Here is a 25,868-nt window from a genome sequence, read left to right on the forward strand (position 1 = left end):
GGGTGAGAAATGGTAAGTGTTAGTGTGGTACAGACCAGAAATACTCCAGGTGGAGTGTGGACTGTGTATCTCCCAAAGAGGGAAATAACCCGAATCAGCTATAAGAGACGGGTCGATTCTTTATCCAAACTCTCACGTCATTTCCCAGTAATAATTCACAAGATGTGATCCTCTCTGACAACTTTCACTTATGGAGAATCTGACTCTATATCTTCTTTTATAACATGTATGTGTGTGCACAAGCATGTGTTCACATGTGTGTTACAGAACTACAAAGCATGCAAATACACAAAGTGGTGTGACTTGCGTAGATACATGCAGATGTTTAGCTCCCTTGGTAATGGGACCTGAGGGTGTTACAGCCTGTTTGTAAAAACCAGCTTCTTAGAATCATATTCCAGCACCTATACCTGCTCCAGAAAACAGACTATCTCCATCTCAACACAAGGCCAAGCATCCTTTAAGGAAGCTTAAAGGCTGAGTAACGGAACTCTGAGTGTTAACCCAGAGATCATCATTTATTGGTTGACAGAAATGGTAGTTAGATCTATTTTGAGATAAAATTTCCCAGGAAGCAGCAACCTAAGTTTTAATTCCCACCCCACCCCACACTGGCTAATGACTGAGAAATAAGAAACTTTTTTTCTCATTTCCTCCCACTTTGTAGCCGCCTGAATCAATACTAATGCAGGATATAGGTGAGAGTCCATGTAGCTTTGCCCTTCACATCAGCAAACCTCCAGGAACAAGAAAAACCAAGAAAATGCCATCAATACCAACATGAATATGCTGGAAATCATGTTTAAAAAGAGAGGCTGGACAAGAACTTTCTGGAGTTAGAGGTGTCCATCCTCTAGCACTCTCCCGAGAGGTCAGCCGAGAATTCTCCAGAACCTCATTCCCACCCCTCCGTCCACAATCACAGGGCAGGACGGCTCCAGGAGGACAGGGAGCCATCCAGCCGGGGGCCCAGCAGGGACCTGCCCTCCGCCTTCCTGTTCCACCCAAAGATGAGGTCTCAGAACAGGGCTGAGCATGCTCGCGACATCAGCCAGAGCGGCAGAAAAACTGCCAACTCCGAACCACTAACAGGGCCAACTTGTGCAACACAGCAGGCGAGAAGGCGTTTTTCTTCCCAGGACTCAAACAGAACATCATCACAGACCTCAGAACAGGGTGGAAACCACACAGGTGGGAAAACCACTCGCCAACCTAACACTGTTATGTCTTCCAACTATTTTTTTCAACTAAGGAGCAGGTCATATGAGTTACTGGAAACGCATCTTTACCTATGACCGGTACCCTGATAACACCCTCATCTGTGTTGCCAAGAGAATGTCCTTCCTGAATTATAGATCCATTTACACAATAACCTACCCGACATTTCCCCTTACAGCTACACAGATGCATGGATCTGGATTTCAAACACCAAACTGACACCCACCCTCCCTCCCTCCCCAAGTCAAATCTGACCTTCTTTATGTGGTCCTTATACTGGTGAAACAGTACCTCCACACACCCAGTCAGTCTCTTTCTCCTTCCACCACGCTGAAGTAGACAGCATTGTCTTTCTCGAAGCATCTCTTCTAAAATTCCTCAGCAGACTCCTTAGTTCTTAGTCTCCTTAGTTCTTGTCACTGGCCCTTCCTCTTCCATCGCCCCACCTGCCATCACTCACATACACACACCCACACAAAGGTGTGCCCTGTGGCCAGGATGATCTTTCTAAAGCATCACTCAGGAGCCTCCCTGGAGGTCCAGAGGTTAAGATGTCACCTTCCAATGGAGGGGGTGTGAGTTCAATCCCTGGTTGAGGAGCTAAGATCCCACATGCCTGATGGCCAAAACACTAAACAATATTGCAAAAACAGAAACAATATTGCAACAAATTCAATAAAGACTTTAAAAATAGTCCACATCAAAAAAAGTCTTTAAAGCATCATTCATTCCTATTTCTGCCATTAAAAAAAAAAAAAAAAAAAAAACCCTCAGAGGCTCCTGCTTCTGCTAAATTCAGAACTCGTCTAAGTGATATCCAAGACCTAACAATGCCTGGGTCACTCTCCATGCCCGGCAGCTGTTGGGGTTCCCAGGCCTTTGGGGGATGACTTTATTCATCAGACACATGTTACTGCAGGAATGTGTTTATGTGCCTACCCCTCACCTTAGAGGAGGAGCTCCCCAGAGCAGGGGGTGCTACAGCAGTCTTATCTGTGGTTCCCTGGGGCTGACAAACGCCCAGAACACAGAAGCCCCGTATGATCAACCAAGACTTGTTGAATAAATGACTGAAACATCAATAAGCTAGGAAGCGCTTTCAAAACCATCCTTTCTGATCTGGTCTTCACAACAGCAATTGAGATAAGAAATCACGACCTTTAGGATCTGCAGTGGGACCAGAGTTTACTACTCTGATGCCACCACTCTTCACAGAAACCCCGAAGCAAATAACAAGGGGAAACTCCGATTTGTTCCCACGATGGTCAGTGACTTTTAAAAAACATTCTTCGCTAGTGTTGTTCAGTCGCTAAGTCATGTCTGACTCTTTTGTGACCCCACAGGCTGTAGCCTGCCAGGCTCCTCTGTCTATGGGATTTCCCAGGCAAGAATACTGGAGTGAGTTGCCATTTCCTCCTCCAGAAAAAAAAAAAATCTTATTAAGGTATAACTTACATAACTTAAAACTCATTCATTTTTTGTATAATTCTTCAAGTTCTGACAAATGCATTCAGTTCTGTAACTACCACATCTGTCAAGATACAGAGTAGCTCCGTCAGCCCCAAAGTCTCCCAGCCACTGGTGACTGCCAATCTATTTTCTTGGAGTTTGACCTTTTCTAGAACATCATTCACGTCACCATACGGGCTGGAGAATCTAAGACTGGCTTCTGTCACTCAGCTTCTTTCACTGGAGAATCAGTTGTGTGTGGACCAGCACTGTGTACTTTTCACTGCTGATTAATACTCCATCCAGGATCTGCAGTTTGTTGATCCATTTACCAGCTGAAAGACATCTGGGTTTTTCCGAAACTTGGGGCAATTACAAAAAAAGGTACTGAGAACATTTGCTTAGAGATTTTTGTGTGAATATACATTTTCATTCCACGTCAGTAAATTTCCAAAAGTAGGAGTTCTGGGTTGAACAAGTTGTATGTGGCTGACCATCAGATATACCAGCAACTGGTTTTCAAAGTGGCTGCATGACTCTGCATTCCTAGCAGCAACACGTTTGAATTCCAGGGGCTCTGCATCTTCACCAGAAGTTGGGGTCCTTCCTTCCTTCTGTTCTCCCATACTAACAGATACGGAGCAGTAACTTCATGTTTTTAATGTTCATTTTCCTAGTAACTAATGATGTTAAGTGATTTTCATGCATTTATTTGTCATCTGAGTATCTTCTTTGGTGCAGTGCCTGCTCAAAATTTCTGCCCATCTTTAAAGTTGAGATGTATGTTTTCTTGGTATTGAGTTTTGAGAGTTCTTCATATATTCTGGATGGAAGTCCTTTACCACATATGTGATTTGCAAATGTTTCAATTTGTGGCTTCACTTTTTAACATCTTACTGGATTTTGAGAAGTTCTTAATTTTGATATAAGTTCAGTTTATCCATTTTTTCCCCTTTTGAATCATTCTTTTGGTGTCATATTTAAGAAATCATTTCTTTTGTCCAACCCAAGGCCTCAAAGATCCTACTTTTTGAAAAGAGTTTTATGGTTTTACATTTTAACTTCAATGATCCACTTTGAGTTAATTTTTATACAGGGTACAAGGTAAAGATTAAAGCCCTTACTCTTCATATGAATTTTAAAGTGGAATGGATTTAAATATGGGTTTAAATATGGAACCCACGTTTTTTCCAGTAACAATTGTGTTTTATCCACAAAACTGCTTTTGCATCTCTGCTGAAAATTGACCATGTATGTGCAGATCTATTCCTGTACCCTCTTGCTCTCTCACTAATGTGTACGTCTGTCTTCTCACCAGCAGCAAAGTGGCTCGATTACAGTGGTTTACAGCATTCTGAGCACCTCCTATTCATCTGTTGATGAGACCAGGATCCCTTGCCTCAAGAGAATGAGATGGTTGAATGCACAGCACACAACACTAAGCAGATTGGACTGGCGGAGTTTCTCAGTCACAAACACTCCTGACCCTGGGAAGGAGGATGCTGCGTGCTCTGAGGGGCCACAGCGGTCGTGGAGTGAGCAGGGCTGTGGGACACATGCTCAGTAACATTAGGAAGGTAGGGCACCCCCTGCTTATCACAGGAAGATGTGATAAACTGGTTGGAATAATTCTTCAGTCTACAGTGTTTCAGCTCATGAACAACTATCCAGAGTGTGTGTGCAGGAAGCAAAGGACTCCTGAAGCAGAGGCGCTGAGCAGGGGGAGGTGGCGGCTGCGTTTCTCCACGTGTCCACTTTGCTTCTCCGTGGCCTCCCTGCCTGAAACATCACTCTGCTGACCTTGATATTTCATTTCTACTTTCCTGGGTTAATTTTCTTCAGAGCATTATTACAGCTGGAATATTATAAAGCTTACTTATTTTATACATCTCCCACATGACAGAATACAAGCCCTGTAAGGGCTACGATTTCAGTTGTTATTGTTTTTAAGCTGCTGCAGCCCCAGCAGCTGGAACAGTGCTTAGGACACACAGACAACTGATGACTGTTTGTTGGATGGATGGGTGGACTTGAGCTGTGCTTTTAAGACTCTTGACATCCTTGGAGGTGGGGAGGGGCTACTCCTCTCTCAGTTGGTTGAAATAAAGTGTCCATAACGATTTCATGGAATTCATGTATGAGGTCTTGCGTGACTTGGTGCCTGCGCTAAGTTTTCAATGGAAAAGTCTTATCATAATCCAGTTCTATGATTCCAGACCAATCCCAACATCTTCACAATAATAGTTTTACTCTACTAGAAACAAAAAGCCTACTTTTCCCAGAAGCACATTCAGGGACTTCAGGCAGCCTATAATTTAAACTAAGTTTTAAGCAACATTGTAAATCAACTATACTTCAATAAGAAAAAATTCTAACAAATGAATAAGCACTACAGCCATAAAAATGTAGACATATTCTAGGAAATAAATGTGGTCACTCTGACTTTAAAATATAAATAAAAATACCAACTCTATGAGGATTGTATATTATCGAGTATAAAGTTTACTGGTATAGTTACTAAAACATCATAAATTTTAAAATTACATCATTAAGGAGACTGTTTACTGCTTTGACTCAAAGCCAAGAATAAATAATATTTCCAAGAGTAAAATAAACGCCAGTTACTGTTGACAAGAATGTCTATCTATAATTGAAGCACAGAAAGAAAGCATTGAATATATTTTGTTGACCAAAAAAAGATACATTGATTATTCACCCTTAAAGGTGAAATGCCTGTTACTGCATTTCACTAGCCTATTGATTCAAAATTTAAAGTATAAACTAGTGGCTTGGCTGTTTTAAATGCAACATGTGTTTTGGTTTGTTTTGCTTTCAAAGTCTTCATGGTGAGATGGTGTGCTCACCTGCATCCAAGTCGATGGAAAGGGTAAATGATCTTATAGAGATGTTGTCAGAGACTTCACAGCCTGTCTGGATTCTAAGCTTTCAATTATCTGAAGGCCAGCTCTTAAACAATAACTTACATTTTGGATGACTTAATTGTTTGGAAAGAGGGACGTGTCATATGCCCAAGTTCATTACCAACATGTTGGAAGATCACATGGAGATAATCCAGGGAAGGTATGGCTAAGGTGCCATGTATGTGACACATCCACCCAGATCTAAAGAATGAAGTCTTCAAATTGATTCTGAAAACTCCCTCACTTTGTCAACTTCTCGTTAACACCTGTGCTTAGCAATTCTCTCACCCATTCCCCATGAGATGTCCAACCAGCTCATCTGGATGGACAAAAAAAAAACTGTCTAACTTTATGACTGATTTTGCTTAATTAGGTTTTTAGGGATCAAGAGTGTGTCTGTTTTTGTTTCTTTTCATCGTGAAAATTAAGGTGGTTTTTGGAGAAGACTCTAGAGTCTGAAAAACCAAAATACAAGTAGAAAATGTACGTTTTGGAGGACTTCAAAATGCAGATGCTAAACTGCCTGAACTGCCACATATTGACATGTTCAACCACCTTCATTTCAGAGTAAGACATAAACCAAGTGTATATCTCAATACCAAGCCACAAATTGATAAATAACTTCTGTTAAAGGAAGTTAAAATACCATACATTTTGGAAGCCAGATCACACTTAATTTATAGGTGTTTTTATCCATCCTTCTTCCACGAATTGTGACAATGTCAAGAAGGACTGCCATCTATTTTGAGGAAACAGAAGATAAATGCAGAAAAAACTTGAATGTCTTCCTTATTGTTCTCTAGTATAATCAGATAATGAGGAAAACCACCTTTAATGTTTTCTGGATGTTATGCACCAAGGCAAGACCTTGCATTAAATTTGATATGTATTCATTGAAATTCTTCAATAGATTCTCAGCAGAGACACAGAAATGTGTCTTTTACTTCACAGAGTCAAAATTACTGTCTTAAGGGCTATTAGGAATCTCATAGTAAATGGATTCTTTCCAGGGACTTGTTGTTGTTGTTGTTGAGTCACTAAATCGTGTCCGACTCTTTGTGACCCCATGGACTGCAGCACGCCAGGCTTCCCCATCCTTCACTATCTCCCAGAGCTTGCTCAAATTCCTGTGTGTTGAGTCAGGGATGCCATCCAACTATCTCATCCTCTGCCACTCCCTTCTCCTTTTTAAAACTTGATAGGAGGAATGTTCTTGAGTATGTGTGTATCCCCAGAGCCAATTCTAATCTTCAGAGTTCATGAGATGATAGAGGTGGATGCATTTCATGACAGAAGGGCACTTTCATGGTTGTCACGAGAAACAGCTACATCTTCGGGTATCTACTTCCACATCACTTCCTCCAGGAAGTCTCCCATCCCAGGACAGACTAGGTACCTATTAAGTATATTTCCACTGATCTTTCTACATCCTCAATATCAGCGCTATATCCGACTCTGCTGGTGGTGGTCATTCGTCTGTCGGCCCCCACCTCACACCAGTGGACTATAAGGTCTGTGAAGGCAGGACTGTGATGTCCATAGGCTACCATGAATGTACACAGTAGGCATTTAATAAAAAATTACCACATAACTTAATATATGACAAGACTGTGGGATTATAAATTACCTGAATTATTTAAGATTAATTTTCTTTGCAGTTGTTGTAGAGGCTACTTTATAGAGAAACATTTTCAAAGTTAACAATGCAAGATATCATTGTTACAATTTAAATATGACATTCATTCGGATTTCTCAATTAAGAAAATAAATACAGCTCGGACAGTAAAGAATCCACTTGCCAATGCAGGAGATGCAGGTTTGATCCCTGGGTTGGGAAGATAAACTGGAAAAGGAAATAGCAACCCACTTCATTATTCTTGCCTGGAAAATCCCATGGACAGAGGAGCCTGGAGGGCTACAGTCCATGGGGTCAAAAAGAATCGGACATGACTTAGAAACTAAACAGCAGCAATAATATTTTTTGAGGAGTAAATAAAAAATAAACATGAGATTGCAATGAAAATATCCTCCAAATTCTGCAAAACTAAAAAGAAGGAAATATGTGCACTCACTTCTGATCATGGTGGTTTACATGTCATAAGTTCTTTAATTTGATTATCACTCATTGGTGAGTGGGGAAGAGGAAGAAACTACCACATAAGAACCCTGGCAAACCAGCTGTCCACCCATCTTCCCCTGCACTGCTTCTTAAAATGCTTTTGGGGTCTTTGAGAATGATCACCCATTTAAAAATTAGAGATGATAAACTAAATAACAATGCAAGGTAATGAAAGAAAAGCATTTGAAACCATAATTATCAACATGTAATATTTAAAACATCCATCTACAATAAAAGTAACATTTTATAGTAATATCAGCTCTAATACTGTGGCCACCTGATGTGACGAGCCAACTCATTGGAAAAGACCCTGATGCTGGGAAAGATTGAGGGCAGGAGGAGAAGTGGGCAACAGAGGATAAGGTGGCTGGAAGGCATCACTGACTCAATGGACATGAGTTTGAGCAAACTCTGGGAGATAACGAAGGGAAGCCTGGCATGCTTCAGTCCATGGAGTCACAAAGAATTGGACATAACTAAGGGACTGAATGACAACAAACAATAATAGTAATATCTCTAGTATTTTATTCACTATATACTCATATCCTACAATAGGGATCTTAGGAAATGTTTAAATGTCTCTAAACATTAACATAAGAGATAAATTGAACTAGCAACTTCTTTGCCAGTCTTCTATGTCCCTCAAATATATTTTCAATACATGAAATCAAGAGGAATTTTCTGAATCCAAAATTCTGTTTATAGGAAAAATGTTTTTTTATTTATGAGTCCACATGCCTAGGTCCTACAATACACACCTGTTCAATGAGTCTAAAGAATAACTAAACTGTCTTACAATTACTACTTCCTAGAATGTCATGACTGTTCTTGGCCCAGCTATACTCCCTGATGCCCTTGAACTACCCTTCCATCACACCAGGCGTTTGGAAACACACAGTTACAGCTTTATGTTGCCCATCTATAATTTTGAGGTTGAGTTTACTCCCATACCACACAGACTAGCCTTAGAGCTTTTATGGTAAATAATTTACACTAGAAATGCTGCATCATGAAATTGAGGGTAGGGAAATTATTATTTAAGCAAATACAATCGATCCCAAGTCATCTTGAATTTCCTGGATCTTGCAGCCAGCTCGAAGGGTGTGGGTGGGAGCAGAGGGGCCTGAGGAGACTGGCCGGGGCATCATTCACTGCGGACCTCTCTCCCCACCCACCCAGGTATCCATCAGGCCTACCCACCCACCTATCCCACCTCCTCTCCCCTCCTCGCTGCTTCTAAGGCCAGCTCTGTCTTCCATGGTTATACTCCCAATGTCCCCAAATCCAAGTGGAAACCAGAGTTTCCTTTTGCACCAGGTGACTTTATTTGATAGATCATTTTTAGAAAGAAATAAAAGCCTTCAAGTGGACATGTCTTTCTCCTACTTCCTTATGAACTGAAAAGAAGGGAGATGGTAAGCACTACAGAGTAAGATGTACAGTGTGCATCCGGGGCAGGGAGTCGGGCTGGGCAGGGACAGGATGTCCCCGCCCTGGAGCTGCACTCACAGGCCCAGAAGATGAGAACCCACCCATGCAAAAGTGGTCCCCAAACAACAAAGTCATCCTATTTTATCTCTGTCACCTTTCTGCCAAGCTTCACCCACAGGACTGTGTATAATTTATATACAATTTGGTTCTGGGTTATTTCTGCCCCTCTAATAATGACAGCAACTTTAACTATAGCAGTAATAATAGTTGATAGTCCCAGACCACTTGCTATGGGGCAGGCACTGTACTCAAGTGCACGGCCCGTGTTTGTGAACCTCACGGCCACCCAGTGAGATGGTGACCACATCACCTTCATTTTACAGTCCAGGAAACTCAGGCACAAAGACGAACAACTTTCCCACAGTCCCCCAAGGTCCTAAGTTCACACATATAGTAGATAGTATAAAAATTCTCATGAAAAATGTTTCTCCTGTAAAATGAGATACTGTCCTGGAAGAAATGCTGATAAATGACAAAAGCAGACAGTGCTCAACAGCCATCACTGCAAGTGAACCAGGACACCAAGCAGCCCTGGCCTGCAAGACTTTCACCCTGAGGGGGTCTCTTCCCCACAGCGTTACCCACCCCTATTCACCCCCCCTGCCTGGGTCTAGCTCTGGCCAGTAAAAACTAATTGTGTCCATCATTCTAGGAGGATGGACTCATCTGTAGCAGGTCATCAGAGTTCGCTTTCAGCATGCTGTCCACCAAGGTCTACCGATCATAGGTCAGGTCCAGACTGAGGGTCTTTTGCCTCGCTGCTGCACATCAGACTCCTCTCAGTGGTCACATTCGTCCATGTGCAGTGAGCTGAAAAGCAATCTGCCTCCATTATCGGGGGCTGCGGGAAATACCACTTAAGGCTAATTTCTTTTATAATATATGCGAGCGGAAGGTGTACATACAATCCAGAAGCTTTTAAACTACTTCCCTTAAGAGAAAATCAGAGAGTGGTCCTCACCACGGCACAGAGGGCCAGGAGAAAGCTGACAACCTGGTCCAGGTTTTTGCTTTCATTGTTGTATCTTGGGGCAGATCCTGCTTTCAGGAGCTGGCAGAGGAGAGGAGCATGACAGCGTCAAGAGGAAGCTGATGCTGCCAGATGCCGCCCTCCAGAGCCCCCCGGTCAGGACTCACAAGGATGCAGGCAGCAGAAAGGGGCCAGAAAACGGCTCTCAGAGCAAGGGAGGCCAGTGTCCTCTTGAGTATTTTGTCTCTCGTTTCATAAGCATCAGCTCTTGCTTCCACAGTACCATGTCCAGTGAAGACATAAAAAGGAAGATAAAGAAATGGACTTAATTTTAGGAGGATGGACCCACCAGGTGACTCAGTAAACCTCAGGCCCTGTCTCTGACCAGCAAGACTTAGGATGCACCAAGTGGGGATGGAGGTTCCACAGACAAGTCAGTGTGGGTTCCAGGAAACAGGGCACCCAGGGGATGCTACTCACTCACTCCATGCTCATCCCATGTCAGTCAGGAAGGGATGCCCACTTCCCAGACCCACGACTGGCCCTGAGTGTTTCCATCATCTGCTGAGGTTTCAGATGCTGGGTCACAGCATTGGGACCCTCGTGCTTTGAGGATTGAAGGGCAGTAGGAGAAAGTACCTCTGAGGCCTAGAATAACCTCTTGGTCAGTGGCTTCCAAGCTCTTAGGATGAGAAAAGTTGGAACCCTAGGTGCCCCTCCCTCCAAAGGAGAAGAAAGCAGCTGATTTGAGGGGACTGACCCTCAGGGTAAAACAGATTTAACAATGAACCCAGCAACTGAAAGAAGCAAAAAAATATGCAATTCATTACGAGGACAAATCTCCAAAGAAGAGAAAATCATGGACTGAACACCAGAAGCTCTTACTTAAACCCTTTGAAATTGCACTAATCCAGAGTCTTAGGAAGTACAATGGGCTTCCCTGGTGGCTCAGATGGTAAAGAATCCGCCTGCCAGTGTGGGAGAGCCGGGTTCAATCCCTGGGTTGGCAAGATCCCCTGGAGAAGGGAATGGCCGCCAACTCCAGTATTCTTGCCTGGAGAATCCCATGGATAGAGGAGCCTGGCGGACTACATTCCATGGGGTTGCAAAGAGTTGGACATGACTGAGTGACCAAGCTTGCACACATGCAGAGAGTACAGTGGAGAAAATAATCCCAAACTGGTTATAAACAAGGGGATTCCACAACAAGGAGCAGAGAGATCAGAAAAGATCCTGGCTCGCACGGCAGTGGCTCCGGCCACTCTCTCACCCTCTCAGCTGGGCTCTCCATCTCCATCCTCAAAGCCACCTTCCGCCCCATCTCCACCCCTCCTCACCCCACCTCAGCTGCAGGTCCAGACTTGGCGCTACAAGTTCCCAGAGAAGAGAGATCACGTGTGGCCCTGCTCTGCAGAGGCGAGACTTGGCCATCAGACTGGCCTCTGTGCAGGAACAAGCTGGGTCCCCATCTCCAGATGGATCCAGCCCGGAAGAGAGCGGCCACTCACCTGCTGAGGCCCAGCCTGCATGGTCAGGTCGGCTCTAAATTGAATGGGACTGTGTGCGTGGAGTGCCCTGTGCAAAGGATACCACAGCCCATTTGTAACAAGGAGAAAGGAGGCGTTAATTAGAAGAGGGATACAATGACAGGAGAGGCTCTATTCAGAGTAGCCGTCATCACCGCAAAGCTTCCCTTCACGGTCCGGAAGCAAACGTTTCTTTCAATCAACAGCCTGCTTCAGCACAGCCCCTGCATCATCCAGATGGGACCTGCATCCCCCACCCCACCCCTGCTTCCCAACCCCCGCAGGTCCATCACCGAGGCAGACAGACTGCTTCTACCGGCTCTGGCAGGACATGACTGAAACAGTCCAGTTTTGATGGAATGAAAATATTTTAGTAAGCTGCACAACACGTGTCTGAGGAGAATTTACAGAGGTGCCGCTCGCCGCCCCCCCCCCCCCAATGATTTCCTCACTTACCTGGAAGTGAAGGGGGAGGGGCGGGGCAGCAGGTCCCCCTTCTGCACAATGGCATCTTTAACAAACCCGCCAGCCGCCAAGCACTAACTGGGCTGGTCTGAAACAACCTTTACTGCTGCCAGTGGCTGTTCACAGGGCTCTTGGGGGAGAGAACTTCCAATGGCTGGATATTTATAAAGGCTACCGTTGTCACCAGACTCACGGCTCAGATTCCTGAGGGATCCTGGGAGCTTTTGCCATAACGAGGTTGAGGGCATGTGAGTGTTAGACAGGGAGAGGAGTTGTTAGAACACCAAATTAAACACGTATAAATGAGCACTCAGTGGTTTGGAGTCTGAAGACCACTTGAGTGAGATGGGGAACCCGGACATGTCTGGGTTCCTTCATTTTAATTTGACAAACTCTGGCACACAGAGGATGCATTCAGACGGCACAGGCACTCTCTGCCTTTTCATTTGAAGTTTTGCTACTTTACATCTACGGATGCCAAAAGAAGGCGGAACGTCAAATGTGGAATATCAAAACAGCAGAGTTTGTGTTTACAGCTCGGATGGTGTAATCGAAACTGCAAATGCTAGAGAAACAATAACACGAATAAGGTGAAGTCAGCCCCAAATGAAAAGTCAGTGTTTCCATTACCACGGGGACAGGGTTTTTCAAGAGTTTATATAACTTGATCATTAAAAAATGCTCCAGGCTGAAAACCTGGTCTGTGTCAACCTTGGACTAAACTAGTTTGCAAAGCTCTGAAGTTTGTTTGCTCTCCTCTTTTATCCCTTTTCAAGAATGTATGATTTTTAAACACTGCACATGAAGCTGAACAAAAAAACTCTGTAGACCTGGTGCACCGATGCTTTGCAGCATCACTGGTTTTTACAAGACACTGGTGATTTCTCTTTGTAGACTCACTCTCAAGATGCCCATGGGGCTCACATCCCTTCTCTAACTCATTCTTTTTGCATCTCCTGTCTCTGTGGTGACTTTCTCAAAAATGCCGGAACTTCACATTGGAACATCCACTTTTGTGGAAATAAGCTTCAAAGTAGAAATTAACTTGTTAGGAACAAAGTTTACTGTTAGATTTCTATTATATTGACGTGGGTGGAAGAGAATAGAGCTTTTATATGAGACGTCAAAAAGGAAAGAAGGACAGTATAATAGATTTGGACATGTTCAAGACACATCTCTGTGAAGAGTAACAGCAAAAGGCACTGCGCATGAATAGAATGATCCCTAGGAATATACTGTGTCTGGAAGCCCACATATTCAGCTGTGAGGTTAGGAAAGGCAGGTCTGACTCTCCAAGACTGTGCTGCAGGGAATGGCCAATAAGAGATACATCAAGAGGCCAGATCTGACTGGTCTCTACTTTCACCACTGAGCAAGGCAGCCCAGGACACCAACATAGGTTCCATCCAAAGGGTCTAAGTAATGTGGACTCTGGCCTGGGAAGAAGGGGAAAACACAGGTACAAGCTGCTATGTGTGCACATGTGAGGTGTGCGTGTGGTATATGTGTGGTGTGTGTGTGTGTGTGATGTGTGTGTGATCTATGTGTGTGGTGTGTGTGCTTTGTGTGTGGCATGTATATGTGTGTGATGTGTGTGTGACATGTGTGTGTGGTATGCATGTGAGATGTGTGATGTGTATGTGTGTGTGGTGCGTGTGTGTTTGTGTGGTATGTGTGTAGGGTGTGTAATATGTGTGTGATCTATGTGTATGTTGTATGTGTGTGATGTGTGTGTGCACGATGTGTGCTATGTGTGTGATCTGTGTATGTGTGGGGTATGTGTGTGATGTCCGATCTCTATGTGTGTGATCTCTGTGTGTGTGTGTGTGTGTGTGAGATGTATGACGTGTATGTGTGTGCTTTTAGTCTGTATGTCTTTCTGTCTCTATCTATACCTTATAGGAGAGGCTCCTCCACATACAGTAAATTCATTTGTAAATGTGAAAAATGGAATACAGTCTTAGCATTTCACATTTCATTTTTGTTTTGACCTTTGTAGAACTATTGCAAATACTATTTTGAATAAAAATAGAAAGACCTAGACTTTGGACCAGAGAAAATTATGTGTTCACATCCTAATCTAGATACCCTCAGCACAGTTCTGTCTACAACAACACTCAGCACCAAACAGTATTAGCAGATACAGGCAAGCTATATATTTGTAAACTCAAGTTTGAAAAATCTGATCAGTTGTAATATATCTTGTAACTAAATACTTTCAGTGGTAAAGATAACTTATTATTTATGAATCCTTTTTTAAAACAAAGAGATATTTTATTTTCCACATTGCCATGGTATGAGTTATTACTCAAGAGAAAGAAAATAAAATGTTGATGTCAAAACATTATATATACAGAATATATAACATTATATAATTGGATTATGGAATCTCATCTGGATGCAATAAATCAAATAATTTTTCCATGTTCTTCCTCTCACACCTACCTTTTTTGCTTCAAATTCAGCTTTTATTGTGGGGAAGGTAGCAAGCTGTTCAGAAAATACTTACGGTTAAAAAATCCCTCCTTCTGGCTCTGGGAATGCCTGCTTAAGACCTACCCAAAGGATTTTTGATTCAGGAACAGTAAAAAATATCACCGCTAACATTTCTACTAAGTTCAAAAAGACCTGAATCTGGCCAAGTGTAATAAATGCTTCCTATCGTATTAATAATACAACTAAAGTACCATTATTTAAACATTGTATTTTATCAAGTTTTTAATAATGATGTGACTTTCATCAGACATTAAAACCACATTGTAACAATGAAATATTATTCAGCCACGAAAAGGAACGAAGTCCTAACATAGGCTACAACATAGATGAACCTTGAAAACATTACGTTGAGTAAAAGAAGTCAGACACAGACATCATGTAATTCTGTTTGGATGAAATGCCCGGAGCAGGTAAATCTACTAGAGTCAGAAGGTAAATCAGTGGTTGCCTAGGAATGCATGGAGAGATAAAGAAGGATGTATAGTGTTCATGGGTGCAGGGTTTCTTCCTGGGGTGATGAGAGGTTTCTGGAATCAGTAGTAATGGGTGCACAACCTAAAAACCACTTAGTTGCATTCCTTAAATGGGTGAATTTTACAGTATATGAGTTCTAAGTCTTTTTTAAAACATATCTTAATTCATAGATCTTAAACAAAGGATCACTTTGATAGGCATTACTATCCAAGGACCTGGGCACTTAATAAAATGGCCAAAATGAACACTAACTTAGCTCTGTGAAGTTTAGCTCTCTGAAAGTTATGCAGTGAGAGATACTGAATAATCTATAACTCTGGATTTTACTAAAGAATCTCTCACTACATTTATGCTAATATTCTTTGATCCATGAATAATTTTAATCTCTTTTTATTTTACTGGGAAGGGTGGGTTTACTTCATTTGTGCTTGCACTTAGGAAAGATCAGGAAATTTCAAACCCACAAACAAGTTCCTCAGTGAAAAACTGACAACTTAAAACTATTAATTTAGTCTTTTCCAAGTATCTCAGGGTTTCTTCAGGTTTAACTTAAAACATATGGATTGTTTTCCATCTTTTTAAATCCTTTTTTTTTTTCCAAATGACAAACACATCCTACAAAAACAGGAGTAGAACTTATCTGATAGTAGATTAATTTTAGAAAAATGATCCAACCTAGATAAAGCATATATGTGTTGACTTTTTCAGATCAAAACCTTAAAATATAACATGTGTAAGATATATCATTTCATTATGAATAGCAAAAAGTAATCCCAGTTTGAAAAAGAAACCGTCATTCACTTTTTCCCCATAAAGATGAGCGAAATCTTACATTATGCTTTAAAAGTGGATTGAGGTCACTGTTGTATAATGTTATTTAGCTTTTATACTCTTATTTATCCTGGTACATACTGTGCCTGTCTCATCTCACTAGCTGTAATGAAAGGTCTAGGGTCTATATGTAAATCTCAATTTTTTTTTTAGACTATACCCAGCCATAGTGTGTTACATACAGATTGAAGTCTAGTAGCTAATTTGTGTTGAAGATGCATTAATTAAGTTATTCACATTACCCCACTGTCAAGGCACATGAATTTCTTTGTACATATTTATAATGCATGAGGTTCACAAATGGCCAAAAACTGCCACAGTTTTTTTTTTTTTTTTTTTTTAATGTAATCGTTGCCTAGATTTCTATGAGTGTCACAACACATAGCGTTGTTAGGCACGTTCACAGCATGATAAAAAGGCCCCATCATACTCACAGTTGTAACCAGGTGCGATGCGGTGCTGTGCCTCCAGACTCGCCAACGTGATGTGGAAAATGATGTGCAGCAGCAGGAAGGAGAGACTGGTGAAGCACAGAGACTTTAACAACCGTCCCGTGTGTCCTGGGGAGGAGAGCACGGAGATGTGAGCAAGGCTGGGACGACCACACTCATTCTGACCTTCCCACAAGTTCACACAGAAGATGTGTCTACATAATCTGCTCTATGGGCTTCCCTGGTGGCTCAGACGGTAAAGACTCCGCATGAAACGTGGAGACCTGGGTTTGATCCCTAGGTCGGGAAGATCCCCTGGAGAAGGGCATGGCAACCCACTCCAGTGTTCTTGCCTGGAGAATCCCCATGGACAGAGGAGCCTGGCGGGCTGCAGGCCATGGGGTAGCAGAGTCAGACACGACTCAGCGATTAAGCACAGCACAGCAATCTGTTCTATAGAATGACTCAAAAGTACATGAAATATAATAGTGACTCTCTTAATTATTAGTTTAAAGCTAAAAGCAACTTATTACCTTTATAAAATTATATGATTAACACTGATTAAAAATGTGTTTATCACAGGATGCTTGCTTGCATGTTTGCGTGCCCAGTCGTGTCTGACTCTTTGAGACCCCATGGACTGAAGCCTGCTAGGCTTCTCTGTCCGTGGGATTATCCTGGCACAAATACTGAAGTGGGTTGCCGTTTTCTACTCCAGGGGATCTTCCCGACCCAGGGATTTGAACCTCATCTCCTGTAGCTCTGGCATTGGCAAGGGGATTCTTTATCACTGCACCCCCGGGAGGCCGTTATCATAGGATATGTTACCACAAAATGGGAACACTAAAAATCCTCTGGTACAGAAAGCTTTATAAGGGAGTTCTGCCAACTTTGAAGGAACAGATAATCCCTATCTTATAAAAGTAGTTCCAGAGAGTAGAAAAAGAAGGAAAGTTGCCTAAAACATTTTACAATTTAGAGTAAGTTTAATTTCAAAATTAAATAAGGCTAGAAAAGTGAAGGAAATTATAAGGCCATTTTACTTATGAATATAGACACAAATTATTTGAAAACAGTATTTGCTCACCAGCTGAAATAGCAAAGTAAGATACAATAAACACTAAGTGAACTAAGTCAGACAAAGACAAATATCATATGACATCACTTATATGTGGAACCTAAAATTTTTAAAATGATACAAATGAACTTACTTACAAAACAGAAACAGACTCACAGATTTAGAGAATGAATTTATGATTACTAGGGAGAAGCAGGGTGGTGGGCAAGATAGTTAGGAGTTTGGGATCAACATGTACAGAGATAAACTAGAAGGACCCATTGTAAAAAAATTTTTTAAAGGTAAAGTTCAAGTCAAATATATAGACAGTAAAAAGGAATCTGAAATTTAAAAAATACAATACATCAAAAGAAGATTTGTTGCAGAAAAACAAATGTGGCTTAATAGTAACAAAATCTGTAATGTTAAGTCATACACTGGTAGACTGACTTGATGATTTTATTAATGGATACATAGGAGAATTTTATTAAGTTCAAAATCTGTTGATGACAATGTAATACTCTGAAGACTGAGAATAGGAGGAAATGGCCTTAAGATAATAAAGAATTTATACCATAACTAAAGCAAATATCTTGTTTCTGGTGGAATTGTGGACATAGTTGTATTAATATCAGAGAATCACCAAGGACACCTGAAACCCTCATCACTTATATCACTAGGTATACTGGCCAGTGTTGTAAGATAAGAAAAAGAAAGAAGAGTTGTAATAACTACAATTATTTGCCAGTAATGTGATCAAATGGAATCATTTGCAGATGATCTTATCATCAATATAGGATGTCAAACTTAATCCACAGGCCAATTATTAGAAAAAATACACAAAAATGATTCAGATGCAACATCATCTTGCAAAAGTAAGTATAGCTCCTCTGTGTTGGCAATAATCAAACAGAAAGCAAGATACAGCATAAATTAGCAAACAAAACTATATTGTAATGGCTTTGTCAAGGTGTCAGTATAATCTAACACTGATCAGATGTCGCTGTGAGCTTACAGATACTGCTAAAGTCTGTAATGAACTGACTTTAACATGCTTTTCATTGATCTGGATGGGTCCATTCAATCAGTTGTAAGTCCTGAAAAGAACAGATAATTGGCCTTAAAGTTGAAGCTTAAAGGTCTAAACTGTTATAAATATAACTAAAATGCTTCATTTTGTCTCATTTTTTATTTTCAAGTCTAGTTAAGGGTCTGTCAATTCTGCTGAACTTTTCAAAGAACTAACTTTTGGTTTTGCTGATTCTCACTACGGTTTTTCCAGTCTCTGTTCCATTTAGCTCTGCTCTCATCTTTACTTCTTCCTTCCTGTTGCTGGTTTGAGGTTTAATTTGCCCTTCTCCTTTCCACTCCTTAAGGTGTAAGTCTAGGTTATTGATTTAAGATCATTCTTTTTTTTAAATACGGTTGTTTACAGCTATAAATTCCCCTGTGAACACTGCTTTTGTGTATCCAGTAAGTTTTAGCATGTTATGTTTTGTTTCCATATATATGTATGGATTACTCTCTTCATACCATTTAAAATTTTTTTATTTATTTATTTAAGGCTGTGTTGAGTCTTCATTGCTTTGTGTTGGCTTACTCTAGTTGTGGTGAGTGGGAGGCTACTCTTCAGAGTGCGTGGGCTTCTCATTCTGGTGGCTTCTCTTGTTGCAGAGCACAGGTGTGGTTTTCAATACATGGGCTTGGTAGTTGCGGCCCACAGGCTCTAGAGCTCAAGCTCAGTAGCTGTGGCACCTGGGCTTAGTTGTTCTATGGTATATGGAATCTTCCCTGACCAGGGATCAAACCTGTCCTCTTCATTGGCAGACAGAGTCTTAACCACTGCACCACTGGAGAAATCCTTTAAATAATCTTAAATTTCCCTTGTAGTTATCTCTTGGACTTGCTGGTGTTTAAGAATGTATTGTTTAATTTCCATAGACCTGTGAATTTTCTAATTTTCCTTCCGTTATTAATTTCTTAGTTTCATTCTATTGTACTTTGAGAAAATACTTTATATGCTTTCAATCTTTTTAAATTTCGTGAGAATTTTTTCATGATCTAAAATATGGTCCACCCTGAAGCATATTTCATATAATCTTGAGAATAATGTATATCCTCCTAGTGTTGAGTGGAAGGTTTCATATTTATCTATTAGGCCTAGTTGGTTTATAGTATTGTTCAAGTTTTCTTTTTCTTTGTCATTCTTCTATTTAGGTGTTCTCTCCAGTATTCAAAGTAGGCTATTGAAATAGCCAGTTATTACTGTATGATTATCTATTTCTCCCTTTAAGTCTGCCAATTTTTTTGATGCATATATTTTGGGGCTCTGCTGTTTGTTGAGTAAACATTTATAATTGTTACATCTTCTTGAATTGAACTTTTATCAATATACAATGTCTTTTTGTAATGATTTTTGACTCAACATATATTTTGTCAAATATTAATGTAGCCACCTCAGTACTTTTTTGATTATTATTTGTATAGGACATCTATCCTTTCACTTTCAACCAACTCTTCTTTGGATTTTAAATGAATCTCCTGCAGAAAATACATAATTGGGTTATATTTGATTATGCATTCTGCTACCTTTACCTTTCATTGCAGAGTTTAATCCAATTATATTAAAATACTTACTGATAAGGATACATTTCTGTCATTTTGCTATGCTTTTCTGTATGTCATAGCTTTTTGTTACTCATTTCCTCTATTACTTCTTCCTTTTTTACTTTTGAAGGATGTTTGCCTATATAAGATTGTCTTTTAAAACATAGAAAATTTGATCAATTGGCTAATTGATTTTTACATTGCATATATTCTTTTTGAGTTTTTTTTACATTGTAAGTTACTACAAGATATTGAATACAATTCCCTATGCTATAGAGTAGGACTTTGTTGTATCTATCTTGCTCCAACCCTATAACTTCTTCCAAACTAACAATAAGACTAAATTAATTAACTGGAGTATAAGACCATCAAATATATACTCTTTCAAAATGCTTTTTTTCCCTCCTGATTCTGCCCCAAAGACTCCTGGCTTCAAACTGTCTCCTGCCCTGAAGATATTGAGTCTCCCCCACCCCATTCCATCTCTCTGACCAGGGGAACTGGGGAACAGGGTCTCAAGAGCTGAAGACTAAATGGGGATCCTCTAATTCTGTTATAAACTAGTACAAGTCCTGGTCTTACCTGCAAGCTACACATGTGTGCAACAGACCCAAAGGAGCCTTGAGAACTTAACTACAATATAAAGAACCACATGGGTCCCAGACTGACCCCTGAGGGGTGTGTGTGCAGGGCAGACCCAAATGGAAAAGCAAAGTTTTGAGAACTAACTGACATTGGAACCACCAGTCACAAAAAGTGAGACAAAGCTTGTGAGCTGAAACCAACCAGACTGATTGCCTGCTGGAAGCAGAGAAACAAAGGGGAAAAAAAAAAAAAAACAAGTTTCTCCAGAGGATTTAAGATGACCCAATGATTCATAACATAATATTCAAAGTGACCAGGATATAAACCCATATTACTTGGCATAGAAAACACCAGGAAAATCTGACCAAGTCCCAGGAGAAAAGACAATAAAGTCAACCTTGAAATTATCCAGATGTTTAAATTATTAGAAAATGATTTTAAAACGTCCATTACAACCACACTCCACGAGCTCAAGGTAAACAACCTTGAAATGAATGGAAAGATGGAAGTTGTCCATTGAGAAACAGAAAAAAAGAGAAATTTAGAATTGAAAAAAGTATAGTATCTGAAATTTAAAAGTCACTTGATGGGCTCAATAGTAGAGATGATAAAGAAATAAGCCAGTAACTTGAAGAGATTAATAGAAATTATCCACTGTGAGTATCAGAGATTAAAACATTGGGAAAAAATTCATAGGTTCTCAGGCCTCAGATTGAAGGATTAAAGGTCCATGTTTGAGTCATTTCTGTCATTAGGTTTACTGAAGGGGAGGAAAGAGAGACTAGTGCAGAAAAAAGATTGGATGATAATCAAAAGTTCCCCAAATTTTTTGAAGACATAATCTACACATTCAACAAGCTCATCCAATCATAAAAAGGAAGAACTTGAAAAAATCATGCCAGACTCAGAATAACCAACCTGCTAGAAGCCCAAGGAAAAGAAGAACTCTGAAAGCAGAGAGAAGAAAATGTCACATTACACACAGGGGGACAGCAGTTTGAGTTACTACGTGCTTTTCATCACAGATGATGAAGACCAGGATAGCTGGAATGACATCTTTAAAGTTATGAAAGAAACGAATTACGAACCCAGAATTCTATACCCTGTGAAAACATCCTTCAGGAATGACGGTAAATGAAAACATTTTCAGATGAAGGAAAACTGAGAGTATTTGTCACCTGGAGGTCTGCTCTAAAAGAAGCACGAATGCAATTTCTTCAGGCTGAAGGGCAATGAAAGGGAAATGTGGAACTCCAGTCATAAGTAAGAGCAACAGGAAAGAGTAAAAAGATATTTGTTCTCTTACACACATACACACACACACACACACATTCACATACACACACTCCAATTACAGCCATGCTCCAATTAACTCATGGTATTTCTAGAAATGATCTGTTTTCCTGGTTTTCAAAGTATTTTGTGTGCACAGGAATAATTGAGGGTGTTACATTGCCCATGTGTTTTGAGTAGTCACTCTTATTTATACAAGAAATATGAATTATCCAAAGCTATGCCACCTAATAAATAATCATTCATAATGAGAATCATAAGAAAATTGGGCATATAAGAAATAAAAAACATATATATATAATAACTTCAGGATGATTTCTCAAAGTAACTCAGATAATAGATTCACAAAATAGGCAATTCATGTGGCCATGACACGGCATCAACCTGCATAATTATACACTGTTTTCTCCGGTTATTAAGCAGAAGAAATTCAACATTAATAGAAGGAATAAATAACAAGGAGGAAAAGTAGAGTTTTTCCAGTCAACTTTAACTTGGGTTTTATTGATTGATTTTGTTTATTTTTAATATATTTCCTCAAATAGAGCCTTAAAAAAGACAACAGTTACTCCATAGATTCCATCCAGGAACTGGGATTTAAATATAAATCTAACTCCTCATTTATTACACTCTTGAAAGAATTCAGAGGTTATTGCTATAGTCACCACTTCTGATCTATGGTTTCAAGTGATGTTTAAGGTGACTTTTAATATGAAAGATCTATGATTCCCATGGTGGTAAGCTAATCTGGAAATTTTCTTATTAAGAAGCAATGCATATCCCCCTATTTGAGCAATTCTTCCAGAAGAGCTCTGAGCCTTGTGCAATCTTCTTTGTGGTAAGAATGAAATAGCAAAAAAAATTCACTGATCTGGTTTTATGGACAGTGGTTTAGTCACTAAGTTGTGTGACCCCATGGACTGTAGTTCACCAGGCTCCTCTGTCCATAGAATTTTCCAGGCAAGAATACTGGAGTGGGTTGCCATTTCCTTCTCCAGGGTATCGTCCCAACCCAGGAGTTGAACCCAGGTCTCCTGCACTACAGGCAGATTCTTTACCAACTGAGCTGCCAGTGAAGCCCCAAAGTTAATGAATTAAATGCAAATTCTGTATAAATACAGAGTTTGAAGACTTTTTTTTTTAAAGTACTTTTTAAAGTCTCCTTTAGCCTTCCCCAAGATACTTTTATTATCTGACTACAATTTATTTAGAAAGACGTAGTAGAAGCACCATGTGGCCTATATACATGGCATTTAGAAAAAAATACTTGGAAAGCAAATATTTCTATTTTATGAATCGCTCATAATTTTAGGCTCCAGACAGAACAAGTGAAAAGCAAGTTGATACATAAAACTTTTTTCTCTGTCTCTTCAAAATGAGATTGAATATAAATACCTATTTGATGGGCTTCCCGGTGGCTCAGTGGTAAAAGAATCTGCCTGCAATGCAGAAGCCACAGAAGATGTGGGTTCAATCCCTGGATCAGGAAGATCCCCTGGAGGGGGATCTCCAATATTCTTTCCTGGAGAATCCCGTGGACAGAGGAGCCTGGTGGGCTATGGTCCATAGGGTCACAAAGAGTCAGACACAACTGAATTGACTTAGCATGCGTTAGCTGGAAAGAGCATGCTGCGACTTCAAAACAAACTGGACAGTCAGGCTTCAAGGCTAAGTATAAGAAGGTGCTAACACTCACCATCTGACTTACAGGAAGTTCTGCACCATTTCGTTGGCAGAAAACTAATACGAATGGAGAGAAGAAATACACATTGACCACATATGCTGTTTGAAATCTCAGCGAGGCCATCATTCTAGCACTGCTCAGAACCCTTTTCTGCTAAAAAGAATGAGTCAGAGAGGCTTTCTGGGAACACTGCAGAAGCGATGGAAGAATAAAGACGAGCTTATTCGCCCAGAATTCTTCCCGCCTGAACCAGAAGCTTCCACGGCATGTCTCCAAGTGGGACTTGGAATTCCCCCGTGCCCCGCCCCTTAATCCTCCCTTGCAAAAGCTCAGTTCTCTATTTCCAGTTTTGTTGTTGGCATATTATTGAAGCCAAAACAATATTTTCCCCTCTCCCTTCCCATCTGGATCTACCATTTATTACTCTGGCTTTAGGTACTATTACTTAATAAGTTTTAAAGTGTTGTAATCTCTTCCAAAAGTTTCTCCACACCAAAGCTGATATGATCAGAGAGAAAACAGTGCTCGGGTATGCAGGATTGGGGGGAGGTGGCTGAGGGGCCAGGGAAGGGGATGTGAAGCCTCCAGTATCATGTGTCCACTTCTCCCGTGCTTCCAGACTTACCGCTTGTGGCCAGGTCTCATTGCTTCTACATCTTTCCTTACCACCCTGATCACAAGGACCTCCCTCTGACCCCTAAATTGCATAGTGTCTGTATCTAACACTTGGTATTTTATAATGTGAGTTGCTGTCCTGGGCTAGTTACCAGAAGACAGCCTCTGAGTTGGAGCTGCTGTGCAGACAGTTACTGGGAGAAGAGCTCTAGGCAAGGACACAACAGGGGAGCGAGGGGCTGGCCTGGAAAGCAGCTCCAGGGGGCCCTCAGCTGGTCCTTGGGAAGCCTGGAGTGGGAATGGCCCTTCACAGATATCTAGGACTGAGGCAACAGGACTGTGTTTGCACCTCACCCACTCCATCGCGGACCAGAAATTTGATGTGGGCTGTCCCTAAAGATGAGTGCTACCTGCAGCTTCCTACAGGTGAAGACAGTCCCTAGGGAGCAGCCAGCTGCAGGCCTACAGTCAGGAGTATCCATGGGGGACTGGTGCCATGATCACAGCATGCTGGGCCACTGGGCCTTCTGATTCTAGACACTGATTGGCCTCAGGCAGGCCATAAGCATCCTAGAAGCAGGGACTTTTTCCAGCACAGGAAAAGCTTCACAGGAACCTCACAGCTAAATATCTATGAGGCAAGAAGCAAGTGGGACAGCATGAGGTTGTGGGGGTCTTCCAATTCCAGAAAATTCCAAGAGCCGGGGACTTCCAGGTGACAGAGTAGTTCATGGTAAGAACTACTTTCTTGGCTCTAAACATGTAGAGATGGTAGGTAAAATGTGAAGAGGGTCACCAGAAAGACATAACCAGTCAGTCACACAAGATAAATATTTCTAAGGATAGAAATGGAACAGAAATGAAAAGCTGTGTGCAGGCATCCTTGAGGCAGACACTGGAGACCAAGGTGGGCTTCCTGGGGAGCATTTCATTACATGCTCAGTGTCAGCAAGGAGGCCACTGTAGGAATCACTGATTAAAACAAGGGTTTGGGTTACAGCTCCCCAGTTTTCAAAATGATGCTGGAAAAGCTTCTGTGGTTTATAAGGAGCTTAGAGAGGGGAGAGATTGTAGGTATGACTAGTGAGAAAGCCCAAATACCCAGCATCATCCAAAGACACATCTTAACTCTCCATCCCCATGGGTCCAGGTGGGAAAAACACAAATGAGTCAGAAGGACAGATGAGCACAGAGGTGTGGAGGAAGGGCTTGAAGAAGAGCAGAGAGAGACAGAAGGAATGAGACAAAGAAGAAGAACTTCTCTTTCAATACGAGGAAACAAAACATGATTCAAAAGCATATGAAGAGGGACTTCCCCTGATGGTCCAGTGATTAAGACTCTGCACTTCCAATGCAGGGGAGGCAGATTCAATCCCTGGTCAGGGAACTAAGGTCCTACATGTCTCTCAGCATGGCCAAAAGATTAAAAATTTTCAAAAAACATATGAAGGAACATAAAGCCAGAAAAGATAACTGGAACATGGATTCACCAAAGCAAATATTAAAAATTGTGAAACACGCTGAGAATGACTTTAAGTTGTTTGGGAACCTCAAAAAATAAATTAATTAAATCTTGAACTGTGAACAAGAAATTATTTTTTACAAACAGAAATGAAGACGATGACACTGAAATAAG

The 25,868-nt window shown here is 40.9% G+C and overlaps 1 protein-coding gene across 2 annotated transcripts in view; it reads right to left on the bottom strand.

Annotated features, from left to right (window-relative positions):
- PIEZO2 (piezo type mechanosensitive ion channel component 2) overlaps positions 1-25,868 on the bottom strand; it is a 243,321-nt gene that overhangs the window by 144,393 nt on the left and 73,060 nt on the right. For both annotated transcript variants that reach the window (XM_061130738.1, XM_061130739.1), the window contains exon 3: positions 16,395-16,520. In XM_061130738.1, the coding sequence (XP_060986721.1) occupies positions 16,395-16,520 (126 nt within the window). The remainder of the gene's footprint in view (positions 1-16,394; positions 16,521-25,868) is intronic.

The sequence above is a fragment of the Dama dama genome, chromosome 27, assembly GCF_033118175.1.
Source record: "Dama dama isolate Ldn47 chromosome 27, ASM3311817v1, whole genome shotgun sequence".
In the NCBI taxonomy this organism is placed as follows: domain Eukaryota; kingdom Metazoa; phylum Chordata; class Mammalia; order Artiodactyla; family Cervidae; genus Dama; species Dama dama.